Source organism: Neurospora tetraspora (assembly GCF_033439725.1).
Source record: "Neurospora tetraspora strain CBS 560.94 chromosome Unknown B0H65scaffold_7, whole genome shotgun sequence".
Taxonomy (NCBI): Eukaryota; Fungi; Ascomycota; class Sordariomycetes; order Sordariales; family Sordariaceae; genus Neurospora; species Neurospora tetraspora.
The window spans coordinates 1616581-1634966 of NW_026944389.1; the positions used below are offsets into that span (position 1 = coordinate 1616581).

Sequence of the window (18386 nt, forward strand, 5' to 3'; positions counted from 1 at the left end):
CTACGTTAGCCTTACCGTACTATATAGTTCGAAGTCGATATTAATTATAATTTTAAATAGCGTAAAAATATAAAAGAATTCGATAATTTATTAAAATTATATTCGTCGCAATATATTATCGTTTAATTATTTTAAAACCTTTTTTCTTATATAATTATTATTAATTAGGGAATTAATTATCGCGTAAAAATCTATTGGATTTAATAAAAAAACTTTTAATTAATGTCGAAAAAAGCGGTTTAAGGGAAATAGAATTGCAATAGGGATTAGATAATAAGGATAACGATAACGAGAGAGCTTATTTTAAATTAGATTGCTTAATGGAATTATATAAAGGATAATTTCTATAGTTTAATAGTATATATTAATTTCGATATATAATTACCCTTTATTTATTAAACGTATATTAATTATAATTATAGTAGGTCTAAACGGCCAACTTATAAATAATAATTCAACCTAATTTAATAACTTAATATTAGAATTTGAATTAATTAATTATAGTATTTATTATATTATTAAATAATTCGTAATATAAGTAACTATTAATTATACTGATATATTAATGTAAATATAGGTTTTCGAAAGCTTTTTTATTAATATATTCTAATAAGTACAGAAAATAATAATAAAACCGTCCGGGATAGAACTATTTTAAAAAAACGGCGGGATGATAGAATTATAAATATAGTTAAAGATTTAAAAATAATTATCCGAAAAGGTTTTTACGAATTTAATAAAAGGTTAATAAATATTTAAGGGACGATTAAAAATAAATATAGTAAATTATTAAATATTATAAAAAAAGTAACGGACGTATTAAGTAAAAATATGTGAAACTTTCTACAATTAGAGTTAGGTTAGAAATTTATCCGATAAAAGATAAATAATTTAATAATAGGGTTCGAATAATTATCGGTATTTAATTATAATACTAAATAAATGCCTTTTTAATTAAATTATATTCGATTTTAGCTATAGAACTCTATACTACATAATTATTCGTTTTTATTTAGCTTTAAAATTAAGATTAGGACGCAAAAAAGGAATCTATTAGCGCCTTATCCTATTTTTATAAATAATAATTAAATCCCGTCTTTATTATATTACGGTTTAGCTGATTTATTAGTAAATTCGCTCGATATTCGAATTTAATACCAAACTTTGTTTATATTTATTTGTATATTGTAAAATAGTAATTGGCTCTTATATTCCTACCCGTCGGTTAATTGTTATACGTTAATAATGAATACTTTATATTAAATATTTTTCTTATTTCATATATATAAATAGAGGTTAGGTATTAAACATTTCTATAGAGGGAATTATATTAAGTTTGAAATTTACGTATTAGGACTTTCTCTATAAATAAATATTTACTAGTAAGCATTTTACTACTTACTATTTTAATATATAGTATTTTAATATATTTAAATTTATAATATATTTTATAATCTTCTTTTTAAATATAAGAAAAATAATATATAATTCGAATTAATAGCCTTTCAAAAATATAATCCGTATAAATACTAATTATATTATAATATTAAATTTTATAATACGATCGTTAACCGGGTCTATATAAAGTTTAAATAATATCATTTTAAAAATTTAGGGCCAGTATAAGTAATTAAACGAATGAAATTAGATTTATCCTAATTTTATTTAAAATTGATTTTTACTATAAATTTTATCCGATATTTTACCTTTCTTAGTAGACACGTATAATATAATATAAATAACATAATTACGTATTCGTATTTACTAGTTTAGTAAGAGGAATAATTATTACGTTAATTAGAATTTTTTCTTTTTAAATTTCTTTTCCTTAATTCTTTTTCGATTATTTAAATATTTAGTAATTTACCCTTATTTACCCTCTGCCGCTCTTCCGAAATCTATCGAAATTAATTAAAAATTTATTAACGATTTATTTTCTATAATAATATTCGTTTATTACAAATTTACAACTTCTAATATATATGAAGAATATTTAAATAGTAATTATAAACTTATTAAACTTAAAAATAAGGGTAAACGTTAAGCCGTAATACCCCCTTTAGAAATTAATAAATATATAAATATTAAAACCAATCGTTAATTTATCCCTAATTTATCCCTAATTTATCTCTACTAATTACTTTATAGGGCGTATATATAATTGCCCCTAGTAAGATCTTTTACCGTTGGAAAGAACTTGAGCCGGATTGTAATAGCGCGGATATTTAATATAGTTTCGATATAAATAATATTTGAAAGTTATCGATATTAATTTAATAATTAATTTTTAACCTATTTAAATTATATTTACTATTTATAATAATCTTATTAAATATTTAAAGGGTATCTATAATATCCCTAAAAAACGTTTACTCAACGTTTTAATTAGAAGTATTAAGGTTAAAGTTTATATAATTACTATTAATATAAAATTTATCCTTAATTAATCTTTAGATAATTTAGAATTAATTATAAATAAATTTAAAATAGTATAAAGATTTTATGGTTTTTATAACCTCCGGTTAAGCTATAACCGTCCCTATCCTTAATAGGATTTTATAGCCGGTTATTCCTAAGAAATATAAGGTAATAATTATCGACGAAAATTCGGACTTATTGGACTTACTGTTAATTAAGGAGGAGGAGTAGTAGGAAATATAGGAGGAGGAGTAGTAAGAGGTATAAGAGGAGGAGTAGTAGAAAGTATAAGAAGAAGAGTAAGAGGAAAAGTAGGAGAAAGAGTAGGTGGAGGAGTAGGAGGAAGAATAAGAGGAGGAATAATAAGAAGTATAGGAAAAAAAGAACGAGGAAGAGTAGGAGGAGGAGTAAGAGGAAGTATAGGAAGAGGAATAGTAAAAAATATAGGAGGAGGAGTAGTAGGAGGTGTAAAAAAAAGGGAATGAGGAGGAGGCGGATACGAAGGAAGACGGTTTTATAGAAGTCCACTTTTAGAAGAACGGTAATTTAAATATTTTAGATCTATTTTTAATAAATTATTAATTTATTCCTAATATATCCTTTAATTATTTTCATTAATTTAAATAATATTTAAATTAATACCTAGTTAATAAAGAAAATATATAAAAAGCGCAATAGTATTACTTTCTCTATTATATTTATTTGCGTAGTATATAAAGAATTTAAATGTATTTGTAAATTTCACTTTAAATATATCTTTAATAAATCCTTTATTAATTATTAATTTATTATAAGTCTTCTTCCCTACCATCCTGAATAAGGCAGTAAAGGCCGGAGTTACGCTATTTAGTACGAATTCCGCCGCTATCCGAATAAATTTATAGAATTTATTCCTTTTTTATCTACAATTTAAAATATATCCCAAATATATTATAAATTTATTATCGGACTTTATATTTCTCTACGGAGGAACTTTGGGCGAGCGAGTAAGGTTATTTCTCTACGGGGGGACTTTTACATATACGACCCGGATGAGTCTATAAAGCCTAATTTCCTTGCCTACAGCTTAAAATACATTCTAAATATATTATAAATATATTATCGGACTTTATTCGAACTACTATTATTAATTTGATATGTTGAACTAATTCCGTACGAATATATATTATAATAATTGTGTTAATCTTTTTCTTTTGTAGGTCGGACCAACTTTGTATATGAATACACGGACCATAAGGTCAGGAAGCTTTAAGTATAGGGTCGTGTCATCTGACCACTTCCGTGAACACCACTCGCGATGTTGACCCGCCGTCAGATCCTACTTGACCAACTTGAAGGAGTAAAGTGCTTGCTCCAAGTACCACGCCAACGAACTTTCCAGGGCTGGATTGTATAGCGGGTACGATGCCGTAAAAATTGAAACGAAGGCAAGGTTTCATTGGAGCGACATCAAGGGGATCATCCGATCACATCACCACGGGCATGCCAGATTCTAGGCCTGCGCGATCTCTCTCTCCCCATTTCTCACCACCATTTTTTGCCTGTCAGTCAGTCAGTGAAAGTGGGACGGACCGTAACGGAGCTCTGCCGCAAACAGACTTGACCTCGCTTCTGCGCCTTAAGACCGAACCCAAGAGGCGCGTCTTTGATCGATTCTTATCAGGGCACGGGACGGGAAGTGGGCAAGACCGGCACCGGCATCTGTAAACACACCATGGGAGAATAGGACGACGCTATTATGCAATAGGCGACGACATGGGTGGTAACGGCGTCAACCGACGTGCCACCGGGACCGCTGGTCGGGGTACTGCGGCTCCCGTTGCTGCAACTGATCATTCGGCTCAACCCGCACCCGCACCCACAAGCGGCTCTTCTTCCCCGTCCAGTACGGTAGCGCCGATGATTCCTCTGAATCAGAATCACAGTGGCATCCCACCACCAGCAGCAGCTTCCAGTCCAGGTCCAGGTCCAGGTTCAGGTCCAGTACGAAGACGGAAGAAGAGAGCCCAAGTCTCCAAAGCCTGTCAGCGATGCAGGAGACTGCAAAAGGGGTGTAGCGAGTCGCGGCCCTGTCAGAGGTGTATCGGTGTTGGACTGGAGGAACAATGTCTCCGGAGCGAGATGGTGATTGAGTGTCATCAGAGTGTTGTACTGCCCCGGTCTCATGCCCATCCCGGACTGGTACCAGCTACAGCCACAGCTTCAGCAGGGGCAACAACAGCAACAGCAACATGGTCCTTCACCCAACTCCCAGCCAGTCCCGAGAGTCTGGTTAACTACCCTCTAGCCGGCGGTGCAGGCGCAGCATCAGCCAGCTCTCCCCTCCAGGGCCAGGCCAGTCAACACCATCAACAAATCAACCCCCTCCCCAAGCCAGTACTCGACCACTGCATCCCCCGTTTCTTCTCCCGCCTCTACCCCACCATCCCGATCCTCACCCCTTCCTACATCGACCACCTCCTCTTACTCTCCTCCACCACCACCACCTCCACCTCCTCCCTCTCCTCCCTCTCCTCCTCCTCCGCCGCCACCTCCACCGCGGAAGCCCAAACCCTCCTAACCACCCTCTCCGCCCTCGTCCTCCTCCAAATCGAGCACCCCACCACTCACCTCTTCACCTCCATCAACATCCCTTACTCCAACTCCGTTTATGGACGTTTACTCTTTGACCAAGCACAAACCAGCCACCATCGGGCTTTGGCTTTGGGTACCACACAAACACAAAAAAGGTTTTCCCCGACGCTGGAGAGGGTGTTGATTACTTTTTTTTGTATGCGTGTCATGCGGTGTTGTTTCATCATAGCCAGGCGTTTTTTTGGTTGAGGGAGGCGAGCACGTTGTGGGTTGTTTTGAGGGTTGATGATTCTCAGTCTCCCGACGGGGGGGGCAGAAGGGGAAGGGGGGATGGTAGATATCATAGCAAGGGTGCGAAAGACGTTAGCAGACCGATTGCTTTGGGTTTTGCTAGTGAGCGAAAGGTCGCATGCCATCCGCTACCGACGGCCGATAACGCTGCAGATTACGCCCAGCACCCCATCGCTGGATTTCTGTGCCGATACGGAGTTTGCGGGCTTAGCGAGCTTGGTGGCGCTGTTCAGGCCGTTGGATACGGGGTTTATGGCGTTGTTGAATCAAGAAGTGACGAGCGCGTTTAGGGGTCCGGCGATGGTAGCGGGGCCGTTGGATGTGGTGGAGAAGTCGATTGCGGAGGCGGTGCCTGGTCCTAGTCCCGGTCTGGGTCCGGGTTTGGGTTCGGGTTTAGGTCCGGGTTCGGGGCCGGGTTCGGGGACGGTTTCCCTCCCGTCAATGTCGCCGGATGGACGCCTGGTAAATTCTACTTGTGCCTCTTCTCGTCCTCCTCCTCCTCCTCCTCCTCCTCCTCCACCTCCTCCTCCACCTCCTCCTCTAACAACAACAACACAACCCCCCTCCCTCCTTCCCACCGGGGCCACCGGCCACCTCCACACAACCCAACTCGCCAACCTAAAAATCACCCAACTCTGGCTGCGCGTGATCCTCTGGCAGATCCGGTTGCGCATCGGGTTATTGATTCCTCCTCCTCCTCCCCCTCCTCCTCACTCATCTCCAGCTCCAGCTCCACCATCTGCCCCAAATGGTACAGTCAAGGAATCATCCCTAACCTACCACCACCCCCTCTCCATCGCCCGCTCACTCGTCCAAGTAACCAAATCGCTTCCCCTCGAAAGCATCCGCGTGCACGGAGTGGGGTTAACAGAGAAGGTGTTTGACGTCGCTTGTGCGATGGTTGATGTGCTTGCGAAGGTACCTTTGGAGGATCGGAGGAGGTTTTCTGGGACTGGGCCGGCGGGGTCGTTGCTGACGATGAGGGAGAGGGAAAGGGAAAGGCAGGAGGAAAGGGAAAGGGAAAGGCACCTCCAGGAAGAAGAGGAAAGGGAAGATTTGGAGTGGATTAGAGGGTTGATTCATCGGTTACCCGGGGGTGAGGCGATTTATGATGAGTTGTTGGGGAAACATATTGCGGCTGCGGGTGTGTTGCCGGGGTTGGGGTTGAGGGGGTTTGAAGATGATTGATGATGTGCTGGCATGATACCTGTCGTTTGGCTTACCGGGAAGGCAATGGGATTTGGATTCTGGAGTCTGTCAATTGCATTTCGGAAAGATGCGTGAACAAAAATGGAAGTTGATGTCTGCATGTATCCAAAGAGAGACGGATGAATGACGTCGATGGTGAGCTTGATACACGAGAAACGCATACCGACGAATAAACTCAAAGGTAAAAAAGAAAATGAAGAAAGAACTGGTGAAGCGAGAGAGAAAAGAAAGAACGTGATAACATGAAAAAAAGTGCAAAAAGAACCGCCCACGGCGAGACTCGAACTCGCAACATTCAGATGGCTTAGAAGGCCTTTTTACAGGCTTCTTAAAAGTCTGACGCGCTAACCAATTGCGCCACGCGGGCTTTTTTGTGTGATTGGCGGTGCAGAATGTCCACTTATAAGCTTGGAATGACCTTGTGTCTTTCATCAAACATTCATGCGAACCCAAAACACAACGAGCACCATCACCAACAAACAAACAAGCTGCTCCTTGCCAGCTGCCAAGTCGTTGTCAGCGGGCGGAACAAACAAAAAATATCACCAACCGGTTGTAACCCCCGTATGTTGAACAAAGGAAAATATCCAGCTTTTATTGCATTCCCATTCCCACATCCACAACCACACTCTTCTCCTGGGGTATATGTTCCTAGTACCTTACTCTGACTGATAATGCACTTCGTTCCATTCCATCCATTCTCTCGAATCCAGCCTGGCCGGTCCCTTTCACGGCCCTCCACTTCTTTTCTTCCAATCCCATGCCAAACAATGCTTGCTTAACCCAAGTTAAACTCACTAGCCATATTCCCCATCATCATCTTCATCTTCTCCCTCATCCTCCTCCCCGCATCCTCATCCGCTGCACCAAAGTCCCTCTCATCATCATCATCCTTCTTCGGCCTCCTGGTGGTGGTACCATCACCCACAGACTTGCTCGTCTTATTCGTCTTATCACCCGGCTGCACCGGCCTGTGCGTCCGTCTCGACACACCACCGCCAATTCCACCAGGCGCCTCACGCAAACCGAACGCCTTGGCCATGTGACCGAGGTGTAGCGCGGTAATGTCAAAGTAGACGCGCTCCTCGCGGACGTGCGTGGCGTAGGCGCGGATGTGCGAGCGGAAGGCCTGGCGGGCGGAGACGAGGAGGGGGTTGTCGGGTGTTTTGTTCTCGTCCTTTTTGGCGTCCTTCTTGCCCTTCTTGCCTTGTTTGGAGGCGGCGAATTTCTCGCTTTTGGATTCGAAGACGGGCGTGGCGCCGGGGAGAGGAGCGAGGAGACGCTGTTCGAAGTGTAGTTGGAGAGCTTCGGCGCGGGAGGCCCAGGATTGACGGTCGGTTTCGAGAACGCCGGACTCGGTACCGGGGACGTTGATGGTCGTGGCGAAGCCCTTTTGCAGGATCGAGTCGTAGAGCTGGGGCGCGATAGGAGTCGACTTGGGCAGGATCGAGATGTAGCCTTCTTCGGAACCGGGGAGGAGGAAGAGAACGGCTTTACCGGCGCGACCGGCACGCGCGGTACGACCGATACGATGGACGTGGTCGGGCACGGCAAAGGCCGGGTCGTATTCGATAACGAGTTCGACGGCCGGTACATCGAGACCACGAGAGGAAATATCGGTGGTGATGAGAACCGCGGGGTCCTTGCACTCGCTGAAGGCCTTGAGGGTGGCGCTACGGACAGGTTGGGCGAGCGAACCGTGGAGCTTGTGTAGCATCACCGTGGGGTTGGCTGGGGAGGTGATGTATGTTGCTGGCCCGACGGTCGTCTCGATGTGGATATTCGGCTTGGTGGGAGCTTCGCCTTCGGGCTTGGGTTCGGGCTCAGCGCGCGGTGCGGTAGACTTGAGTAGCTCGAAGTGGTAGTCGACCGAGTCGGCACACGAGATGAAGATGATCGCCTTCATGACCGAGCCCTTCCTGGCAAAAGTTGACTTGAGCAACGCAATGAGCGTGACCAAGCGCAACTTGGCGGGTGTAATGATAGCGGCCTGCTTCAACTGGGCGGGCGCAGAGAACGCCGTCTCAACGGCACCGGTCTCCGCATCCTTCTCCATATCGCTCTTGGACGCTGTGATATGAACAGCATCCTCCAAACTGATCTCGCCCAGCTTCTGCACGTTCATCTTCATGGTAGCCGAGCAAAGAACCGTGACTCTCCTCGAAGGGAGAACACCATCCAGAACCACGCCCTCGGCGTTCTTCTTCTGTAGTGTGCCAGCCCTGATTTTGCCGACAATGGTCTTGATATCGTCCTCGAATCCCATTTCCATCATGCGATCACCTTCATCCAGAACCAACCAACGGACCGTACCAACTTCGAGAACCTTTGTGTTGTCGAGATGATCTGTCAAGCGACCGGGAGTAGCAATCAGGATGTTGACACCCTTTCTGATGCGCGCCTTCTCGGACTTTTTGCTCTCACCACCTATTACCGTAGTGCACACCAGCCAAGGGGCGCAGCGCAACACCTTCTCGAGCACAACAGAAATCTGCTTGCAAAGTTCGCGGGTGGGAGCAAGGATGATGGCGAAGAGCCCTGAGTTGCGGTTCATCTTGGTGGCCTTCGGGGTACCGTCCTCGTTGTGGCTGAGGGCCAATATCCTGTGGACGATGGGGAGGAGGTATGCTAGCGTCTTTCCGGAACCCGTCTCGGCTTGTAGGAAGGCATCGCTGTCCTCCTTGATTAACTGTGGTATCGTGTTCTTCTGGATGGCTGTCGGGGCCTTCATCTCAAGCTTCGTCGCCAGGTGCTGGGATACACGTCGGGAGAGACCCAATGAGAGGAAGTTTTCTGCTTCGGCAGTTAGGGGAGCGTTCGAAGGTTGTGCAGGCTCGGCCTCTTCGGCTTGGGGAAGCTCCTCGAAGTCGGTTACTGGAACGGGATTCGAAGTAAACAGTCGCGAGGATACGAGGCCGGTTTTCATGGCATGTGTCGGCGGCGGCGCCGGGCCTCTCTCGGCGGGATTGCCTGTTCGTGGGGTCTTGGAGAATCTGCCGGAGTCGCCATCTTCTGTCCGTTGACGTTTCGCGCTTCTGTTCGTGTAGTAGTCGGCGCCGGTATCTCGTCGCCCTGTCGATGCCTCTTTTGTCTGGTCTTGTCCACCCTTCTCGCCCTTTTGCGCCTTGACTCTGTCCCTCCAACGACCACCTGTGTACTTGACTGTCTGCTTGATCGGAGCATCTCCGATCTCGAAGTTGAGGAACATATCACCGTCTTCCGCCATTTTGACTGATTTTTCTGCAAAAAAAGAGGTGTGGTGGTGCTGGCAAAGATCAATTGGCAATGTATGGAAGACGAATGTTCTGGGAATTTGGCAGAAAAAAAGTTCAACGTCCATGTCGATCCCCGCAACACAGTGGCTCTCAGTGGACTGGCACTCTGGGCGGTTGCACTGAAAGTGGGATCGGGTCCTTGGCCAGATCGAAGTGGGGCACCCGCTTGTGTAAGTGGACCGTATTAACTCGCACTGTCCCTGTATCATTCACCTCCTTCAAAGGACAAACCAATGCCTGTGTCTCGAGAGTGATCATGTTGATATTGTTACAAGTTTTCTAATCATTGCTCATTACTCGTTGCTAATAATACATGGGTACTCGTAAATTCGACAAAAAGCCACCGTGAAATGCCAACGTTGTCAGGAACTGCTGCTCAAGATATTCGCGAAACATGTACGCATGTGATAACGTTTCCTTGCTGGGGTAATTCACGCGGTTCTCATAGCATCCAATTTTCCCAAGTCCGAGAATGTCCTGCGAGGAGTTTCAGTAAGCAGCTTGGTAATAATCCAACGTCGTCCCATCGTAGGCGAATCTCTGGTCTCGACGTTCAAAACGCATTAACATACCTCGTATAGTCAAAATACTGTTATACGCGTGTCACACTCAGAATCGGAAGCAGTCTTTCACAAGATCTCCGTGTATCTCTTCAGAGACAGATCTCTTCCCGATCGGAGATTCTGGATGGAGGCCGCGAGTGTCCAAACTCATCTTGGGTGGCATTTTTGGCCAGACTTTGCGCGTAGGGGGACTTCTTCCGGAGAGTCGGTCCGTAGATATACGTTAAGTAGACCGCCGTGACGAGAAGAAGGGAGATAGCGAACAGGATGGTGTTGGCAATCTCCAAGTGCCTCTTCCCGCCAATGTTGCTAACGAAGGGTGTGGCGGGCACAGTTAGGACACCAGCAAGGAAGTCGCGAGCCCACCCGTTACCTCCGGTAGCCGAAGCCGAGTAGGGGCCGTATGCGCAAATCATGTACTGTTGAGTATTTGGTTAGCATGTGTTTTCTCAGTCAAAGAGGTAGAATCAAGCTTACGTCGATGGTGGCCATGTAGATGGAATAGTTCGCAATGCCAATGATGGCAGACCCGACCATGGTCCCAGTCCAATGAATGGGCGGTCCACTGCACGTCCAGGCAAAAATGATCAGACCTATGGGCAAGCATGGCGCAGTCCAGAGAAGCCACCATAGTCGAGATTCATACTGCGCGTGCTCGCTATGCGGTTTGAGATCGCGTGCCCTCTTGTTGCGCTTGAAAGCTGGTAAGAAGGACAGCCAGGCGATCAGGTACCCCACGCCAATTGGGATGAAAGCAAGGCCAATTTGGATCTTGGAGAATCCCCATTGATTGTAGACCAGAACAAAGGACTGGATCTGCATAAAGATGAGGGCATCAGAGAATCCCGACAGTAGTGAGAAAGTGAGGACGATCGGCTCCGTAACAAACATTCGAAAGGGACGGCCCCAGTTTTTCGTCAACTCTTTCCAACTGAAGCGTTGATGGATGGGGCAGAGTTCATTGGGGCCGTAGACATTGGGTGCCATGCCTGACTCTCTGCGCTTCTTGGCGATTTCGTCGAGATGGATAGTACATCTCGTCTCTGGAACACAGAGTTGGTGAAGAAGCTGAACGAAAACACCAAAGATCAGCTGGATCCAGATGCACCACCTCCAGTCTAGATAGGTCTCGACAAATCCGCCGATGATGGGGCCAAGGACTGATCCGCCCACCGAGGAAAAGACGATATAGGAGACGGCAACTTGCTGGTCAGCAGGCTCGTACATGTCGGCAATCATGCCGAGAGTGACACTGCCACCAGCGCACGATAGGCCTCCTAGGGCGCGGCCAACGAGGATGGTTGCGAAATTGGGAGCGAGGGCGACGGGGATGGACCAGATGTTGACCAGAAGGAGTGAGGCCTGCAGAACCTTTTTGCGACCAAACTCTTCGGACCACGGCGCCCAAAGCTCGCACCCGAAGGCATAGGTGATGAGGAAGATGGCTGCGCCCCAGCGGGCTTTCTGGAGGCTGATACCAAACTCTTCAGATATGCCGGCTAGACCGTTCGAGTACAGTGACGTGTTGAAGTTCATGGATGTCTGGACGAGGAAGATGACGGTGAGGATCATCCATTTCCTGGACTTGGAGTACGAGAAGGGGAGTTCGTCGTAGGCATCATTCTTTTTCAGTTCAATCCTGATGTCCAGCCGCGGTCCCTCATGGACTTGTGCGTCACCACGGTAATTTCTGTTGGAAACCGAGTCTGAAGGGTGCAATGTATCTTGTGAACAGGTATCACCCTCCTCCTTTTCCAATTCACCAGGCGGTGGTCGGTCATGGAGGGCGTGCATGACGTAATTTTATGGCTTTCTGTTGGATCGAATTCAGGGTCTTGAAAAACCGAGATGGTGGTCTGTCGGTGCGTATCAAGGAGCGTCGAGGAAGAAGTCGAGATGACAGGTGCCGACTGGCAAAGGGACAGCTCGTATGCGATTAATTATATACAGCATACGGCAGAACACTTGACGGGATTCTGGCATCAGCTGCGCTTCAAAGTAGGCTTGGCGTGGAGGATTGTAAACATATGACGGCGTCACCATGCGAGTACTGAGTCGTGCTGTATCGATGGTGGTATAGGGGGGCGAAGAGCTATTGTTTGGGTCTGGGATTGCCTATATCAACGTGCACAAGGTTGAGGAAGAAAGAGAGGAAGAAGATGACGATGAGAACAAGCTCCCGGGGACATGGGGCGGTTTTTGATGCTGGGGAGGGAACATGGTGAAGCTCGTGAAGCGGCTGGTTTTGACCGCGTGACTTTATTTTTGCTGTGAGCTGCAACTTGCCAGTAGGTGGCAGCATGGAGGAGTTGGAAGACATGACGCTCGACAGCCGGAGATGCATCACCGAGGTAACTGGGAGCTCACGGGTTCTGTTTCTGCGGATGAGAAAGGATGTTTGGAGTCGTGAAGTTGGAGACGGAGAGATGGTGGAGAGAAGTGGGTTGATAAGGGTCCCAGTCCCTTGCTTGGCATTCATGTACCCCGGAGCTTTTACTGTTAGAGGCACATCAGTCATCTGACAGGAAATTGCGGGGAACAGATGCAATCATGTTAACAGAGCGGACTGCACGGTACTAACTTAGCCACAGGCGCGTGCCTTGCATTACCCCACCACGTACCGTGCCATTTCCATCTCGACCCTTGAGAACCGTCACAACCATAACTTGACAACACTTCTTTCTCTCTTATTTTCTCCCAATTCAGCAATACTCAAAGTTCACCGGTTGACGTCGAGTTATTTGAACCCCAGCTCCATTCATTCCCTGAGCTTTCATTATCCCTCTTGTTGAACCACCACCTGGATCATTGCTTGTTGTTTTTGTTGTGATGATGCAATCATCATCCGGTCCCGGTCGGTTTACATTGGCCGATTTGGTCGTACACCCGAGATGCATCACCAATGTGGAAGAAACTGGAACACGGCACGACGGGATGCTTCCCTGTGTTGGATGCTGTCGGGCGCCCGTCGGGACCGAGTAAGCAAAAACCACCCCATAAAGGCTCTTTGTCGCTACCACTGCGCCTGACAGCATTGCGGTTTCTGATCCAGACAGCCGACGTCGATCGTCTCCGCCCTCGCGTGGTGTCAGCTCAACTTTATTTCTCTGTTGGTCGAGGTTTCCAGGGCAGTGACACAACGACATGCTTACCCTTTCACAGCTCCCTATCAGATGAAATGGCCGCCCCCTTGTCCATCCCTTCGACATTCACTTGGCCTTCAGCCTGCCTGGCTGCTTTAAGAATGCGCCCCCTCCTGGACTTCCCCAGGGCAAGTTCCGACCTTGTGAACCCTTACATGCCGCATTTAGACCTACAGCATACACTATTTACGACGCAGACAAGCTGCTGGTCTCGCCCGATTTTCCGAAGCTCCAAGCAAGCCATCACACGCACCTCTCCCGTCTGCGCGCCACTCCTGCTTTTACTACGGCTTATTAAAGGACGACAGCATCCCCCGCCCGCGCGCCTGTCAACATGCCTCCCTACAACCCATTCAAAATCAACCCGAACTTTCTCCATCCTACCCTCAAGGCTAGTGTAATGAGCACTCAAGTTGCTGTCGCGGCTGGTGTTGCTGGCCTGGGAATCTACGCTTTCTACCTGAGACGGAACGCAAGCGGAAGCGCAACAGGAGCTGCCCTAGCCACCAACATGGACGCCAGCGATCTGAAGCCGGGCAAGCTGCCTCTGTCAGGCTTTGGCTTCCACAGCTTGCGCCTACACAGCACCGAGCTCATCAACCACAACACCAAGAAGCTGCGTTTTGAGCTGCCCGACCCCTCTCAGCCCAGCGGCATGGGCCTCACTTCTGCTCTTCTGACCATCTCCTTCCCCAAAGGACGATGGCTCCCTGTTCTCCGCCCATATACCCCCACAAACGACCTGAGTAAGTTTCTATCATCTCTCAATTCTTCTGTGACACGACTACCTAACTAACACCAACCACCAGACGAACCCGGCTTCGTCGAGCTCATGGTCAAGCTCTACCCAGGCGGCAAGCAAAGCACCCACCTGCACTCGCTCCAGCCCGGCGACACCCTAACCGTGGCCCCCATCCCCGAGCTCAAGTGGACTCCCAACAAGCACCCGCACGTGGCCATGATCGCCGGCGGCGCCGGCATCACCCCCATGTACCAGCTCGTGCGCGGCATCCTGACCAACCCGGCTGACAGCACCCGCATCACCCTCGTCTGGGGCGTCAACACGGACGAGGACATCTTTTTGCGGGATCAGCTCGCTGAGCTGGAGCAGAACTACCCTGGCCGGTTGAAGACTGTCTATGTCGTTGCTCAGCCTTCTGCGCAGTCCCCGTACCAGAAGGGGTTTGTGACTAGGCAGGTACTGGAGCAGGCGGGGATTAGTGCTGCCGCTGAGAAGAGCAAGGGGACAAAGGTGTTGCTTTGTGGACCGCCGGCTATGGAGAAGGCGTTGAAGGGGACTAAAGGGTGGGTGGGAGGTGGGAAGAAGGGTGTGTTGCAGGAGTTGGGGTATACCCTGGATCAGATTTACAGCTTTTAGATGGGTGACTGACTGGGGAAGAGCGTGTTTGCATGGTAAGGGTTTGTGATGAATGGGTTTGGCGGGAGTTTGTATGATGACTGGTGGGAGTGGAATGGTTGATACATCTTGAAGGCTTAGCTGGTGCGGATAATACCAAGATTGTGATTGCTTCCGCTGTTCAAAGATGTTTGGAAACAAGTGTTTTCATTCTGGTCGTTCAAAACTTGGGACTGGCAATCGTTCTCCCCTTTTGTCTGTTTGCCTGGGTTTCCTGGCAGCACATCAAAGGCTTTATTGCGGAGTTTGTTATCTAATGCAGTCACGTGGGATCTTGCGTGAGGTTGACAATGCGTGTCCCACCTTGGAAGGGCATCATGCCCAGAGATACGGTACATGTATAAGGTGACTGACTGACTGCAAGACTATATCTCACTCACATGTGACGGCTGGCCCTCAACATCCCCGTTGCAGCTCTTTCTGCTCTCCTGGTCAACCCATTTCTTGTCCTTTCTCTCCCCTCTCCTCTCATATACCTCCAATGTAGGTACCTGTGTTCCCCTTGTCCGATGCCGACTATCACATCTTGGGGTAGGTAAATATGATCACTGATCTCAGTTACCCTGTCTCCCTGTCAAACTCATTGACTACCTGCCACAAGCTAAGAGGATTGGCTAGGTAGCACCCATGAAGTTCTCATCCCCAGCACCAGAGCTGACTCCCAATGGACGGACGGGAGTCCTGGGTCGGACGGGTGGCGCCGGTGAAGCCGAAGCCGGTGAGAGGTTGCTGCTGGGCAGCGCGTGGAGCGGCCGCCCTTCCGTTCTTGGGAGTAGTAGCGGAGATGTGGATGGGATCTTCCGGCCCTTTGAGGCGGATTCTGACGCCGTGTTGGTGTTCGAACTGTTAGGATAGCTCCGCCCTTCCTTCTATGATATACTTCTCACCACCGGCGGTGGTGGCGGCGACCCGGCGAGGCGGGACACTTGTGTTCGGGGCGGCAGGTTGCGGTGGTGGGAGAAGAGCTGGGCTGCGGTGCTTGCGGTAATCGCGGCATCTTCAAGTACCGTTGCTCGCTGCCCGGCATTGTCAAGGGTGCCTGCAACAACTGCCACCTGAATGCGGGGGGCAGCGCTTGCCTTCTACACAACGCGCAGACCGCAAGCAACGACGGAAATACTCCGTCTACCTCTGGCTCGTTGACTGTGTCGTCTTCGAGGAGTGCTTGGAGGAGTTGTCCCTCGACTGAATCGGGGTCATAGGAGTAGCTACCTAGATAGACAGGCAACACCCAGTTAGTCAGACTGTTGCCTGCCGACAGTCATCTGTATCTACCTCTAGAAAAGGCTCGTCAAACTTGGACGTCGTCCACATGCAACTCACTTTGCGAGTCACATCATCATCAGTCAGGCCCGTGAGTGTTCACGCATCAACAAAACAATAACCGCTCGAGTAATTGCATTGCAACTTTCTTATTGTAAATTCTATTGGATTCAACTAAGCATGTATTGTTTTATTCATTCTACCATTGGTATCGCAAAAACGTTGTACTAGAGTGTCAGGAGTGTCTCAGCAGTCAGTCACTTACTAATTTGGGCCAATCAAAGGCGCCAAGAACCGTCACTTGATTGAAGAGCAAAAGGGACAATATGAATCCCGAGTACTTGGGTACCTCTACTTCTATTCTTCTTGTCGTGAATAGGTTATCACTGCGCTGTGATGCCTCCTCTCCTGGTGGTATAAAAGGCACTGTTTCTGTCGGTGAAAGAAATCTTTCCCCTTTTTCCTCCTTTACTTCCATCACTCATCGATCACTCAGGTAAGAGCCTCATTTCTCATCTCAACTGCAGTTCTCCCATCCAGATATCTCCTGAAAAATTGTTCGAGACATTCACTGTCGCCGCTTCTCATCAACTTTCGTCCCTGCCTACATTATCACCTCATTCATCTGATCCTGAACACGTCCTCAAGCATATCTTCAGTACCACCAAGCGGTGAGAAACATTGATTTGACAGTCAACTTGCATTTCCAACCCTCAGATTTTACTCATCACCCACCGGCATCATGTTCGCACCCCATACGCCCGTCCACTTTGACGTTTTCCTCACCTTAAACTCCAGTCATTGCATGTAGTCCCATCATAAACCCCAGTCATTGTCCTCATCTTGAGCTCCAGCCAAGTGGCCAGGTGGAGAAGAGCCCAGATCACCCGCCAGGAAGAATTGATTATTTCCCCCTACAGAAAAATAGACGGGAAATTTTCGGCTCCCCCTTGGTGGCATTGGCGGATCCCTCTTCCACAGCCTGCTTGTGTTCGTCTTCGAGTTGCAATTTGAGATTGGGCCTACTTCTGAACTTTCGGCCTGCTTCCGAGCTTCAGCTTGCTTGAGTTCCTCTTCGAGTCGCTTCTCTTCGGCCTGTTTCTGGGTTTCGGCCTCCATGTGATGTGGTGCTCTTCGAGATCACGACCTATCCTCTAAATCGGCTGCCCACGCACCTCATCTAGAATGACTGTCTTTAACCTGAAAGGGCAAGGCAGTCTACACCTAAGTTCACCTTCTTCAGTCTCGGGTTTCCACATATTTCAAGCTCTCAACCTTTCCCGCTCTTCTTGTAACTGCTATCATTTTCACGTATGTACCTTCTTATCAGCAAGCGCTTCTCAAGACAATCCACCAGATACATCTCTGTAGTTCAGTTGGGTGTAGAAAAAAATAATGCCCTGCCCCAAGTGCGATCCTATCCCCTTGGTTTGAGATTATTCGAAGACCTCGCCTGTAACAATCGATTACTCGTTGAAATGAGCGCCCAGTGGCTTTGCATATACCTACCTTACCTGTGCGGGAGTACCGTAACTCGTGGGAATCTTCCGACTGCAGACTAACAAAGGCGGACTTACTGCGTAGACTGCCATGCCCTTTCAGGTTAGAAGCAGTCGTTCGAGATGGAGTGGGCAGTGGATGTAGATGACAGGGTCAAAGTTGACCTCGTTTTCATCTCAAACTCCAGCCATTGGCCTGAAGGCAGTCATATGAGAGGAGCCCATATCACCCACCAGCAAACCCAATTGCAATCCCAATTGAAGGGTTCACGAACATCGTTTGCTTGAGTTCGTTCTATCTCATCTCAACATCGTTCCAAGCTGAGCCAAGCGGCATATTACCCAACCCAGCGAATTTTCAGCCGATGTAGCACTCCTCCGACTTTCGTTCACTCGTTGGTGATACTTCTCACCGCAACGCAAGCCGTCCCGCTCTGTGCTTTGGCCTTCTATCCCGTCACCCGTCCTCTTCGGCTAGCCTGTGGGGCGTAGGCGAAGAGCGTCCCCTCCTTCGAATACTTAAAGGCACTCCTCCCCCCTCTCAAGCTTCCTCTCCTCCCTCCCTTTTCTTCTACACAGCAGGCAGTCCAGCGATTTGCTTCTGCATCGTAGAGGTAAATATCCCCCTCCTCCTGCCTTTTTATATCCTCGACCTCACCACTTACAACATCACCTCCTATCAAGGTATCACCTACCACTACCACATCACCTACAGCGCAGTGAGTGGAACTCCA

The 18386-nt window shown here is 47.5% G+C and overlaps 5 protein-coding genes and 1 non-coding gene across 6 annotated transcripts; 2 read left to right on the forward strand and 4 right to left on the reverse strand.

Moving 5' to 3' along the window:
- The first annotated feature begins 3843 nt into the window (after positions 1–3843).
- B0H65DRAFT_500006 (uncharacterized protein) lies at positions 3844–6814 on the forward strand. The gene is made up of 2 exons (XM_062827830.1): positions 3844–5209; positions 5339–6814. The coding sequence occupies exons 1-2, from the start codon at positions 4174–4176 to the stop codon at positions 6469–6471; spliced, it is 2169 nt and encodes a 722-aa protein (XP_062678429.1). The 5' UTR covers positions 3844–4173; the 3' UTR covers positions 6472–6814.
- On the reverse strand, positions 6758–6859 carry B0H65DRAFT_t401. The gene has a single exon. It is a non-coding gene; the product is annotated as a tRNA-Lys (tRNA).
- B0H65DRAFT_475310 (P-loop containing nucleoside triphosphate hydrolase protein) lies at positions 6834–9792 on the reverse strand. Its single transcript, XM_062827301.1, has one exon. The coding sequence runs from the start codon at positions 9716–9718 to the stop codon at positions 7271–7273; it is 2448 nt and encodes an 815-aa protein (XP_062678430.1). The 5' UTR covers positions 9719–9792; the 3' UTR covers positions 6834–7270.
- Positions 9793–10419: 627 nt separating this feature from the next.
- On the reverse strand, positions 10420–12124 carry B0H65DRAFT_433588 (major facilitator superfamily domain-containing protein; the record flags this gene model as incomplete). The annotated part of the gene is made up of 2 exons (XM_062825078.1): positions 10420–10749; positions 10808–12124. 2 exons carry the CDS (start codon positions 12122–12124, stop codon positions 10420–10422), a joined length of 1647 nt encoding a protein of 548 aa, XP_062678431.1.
- A 1489-nt stretch (positions 12125–13613) lies between these two features.
- B0H65DRAFT_289297 (ferredoxin reductase-like protein) lies at positions 13614–14909 on the forward strand. The gene is made up of 2 exons (XM_062822988.1): positions 13614–14219; positions 14283–14909. Exons 1-2 carry the CDS (start codon positions 13808–13810, stop codon positions 14849–14851), a joined length of 981 nt encoding a protein of 326 aa, XP_062678432.1. The 5' UTR covers positions 13614–13807; the 3' UTR covers positions 14852–14909.
- Positions 14910–15526: 617 nt separating this feature from the next.
- B0H65DRAFT_551817 (uncharacterized protein) lies at positions 15527–17272 on the reverse strand (the record flags this gene model as incomplete). Its single annotated transcript, XM_062829846.1, has 3 exons — positions 15527–15710; positions 15771–15868; positions 17180–17272. 3 exons carry the CDS (start codon positions 17270–17272, stop codon positions 15527–15529), a joined length of 375 nt encoding a protein of 124 aa, XP_062678433.1.
- Between the last annotated feature and the right edge of the window lie 1114 nt (positions 17273–18386).

Excerpts from the sequence above, each read along its gene's own strand:
- B0H65DRAFT_500006 (XM_062827830.1), top strand. The coding sequence starts at position 4,174 with ATGGGTGGTAACGGCGTCAACCGACGTGCCACCGGGACCGCTGGTCGG. Across the intron at positions 5,210-5,338 it reads TATGCGTGTCATGCGGTGTT|CAAGGGTGCGAAAGACGTTA; the intron begins GTTTCATCATAG and ends TAGATATCATAG.
- B0H65DRAFT_289297 (XM_062822988.1), top strand. The coding sequence starts at position 13,808 with ATGCCTCCCTACAACCCATTCAAAATCAACCCGAACTTTCTCCATCCT. Across the intron at positions 14,220-14,282 it reads TACCCCCACAAACGACCTGA|ACGAACCCGGCTTCGTCGAG; the intron begins GTAAGTTTCTAT and ends ACCAACCACCAG.
- B0H65DRAFT_475310 (XM_062827301.1), bottom strand. The coding sequence starts at position 9,718 with ATGGCGGAAGACGGTGATATGTTCCTCAACTTCGAGATCGGAGATGCT.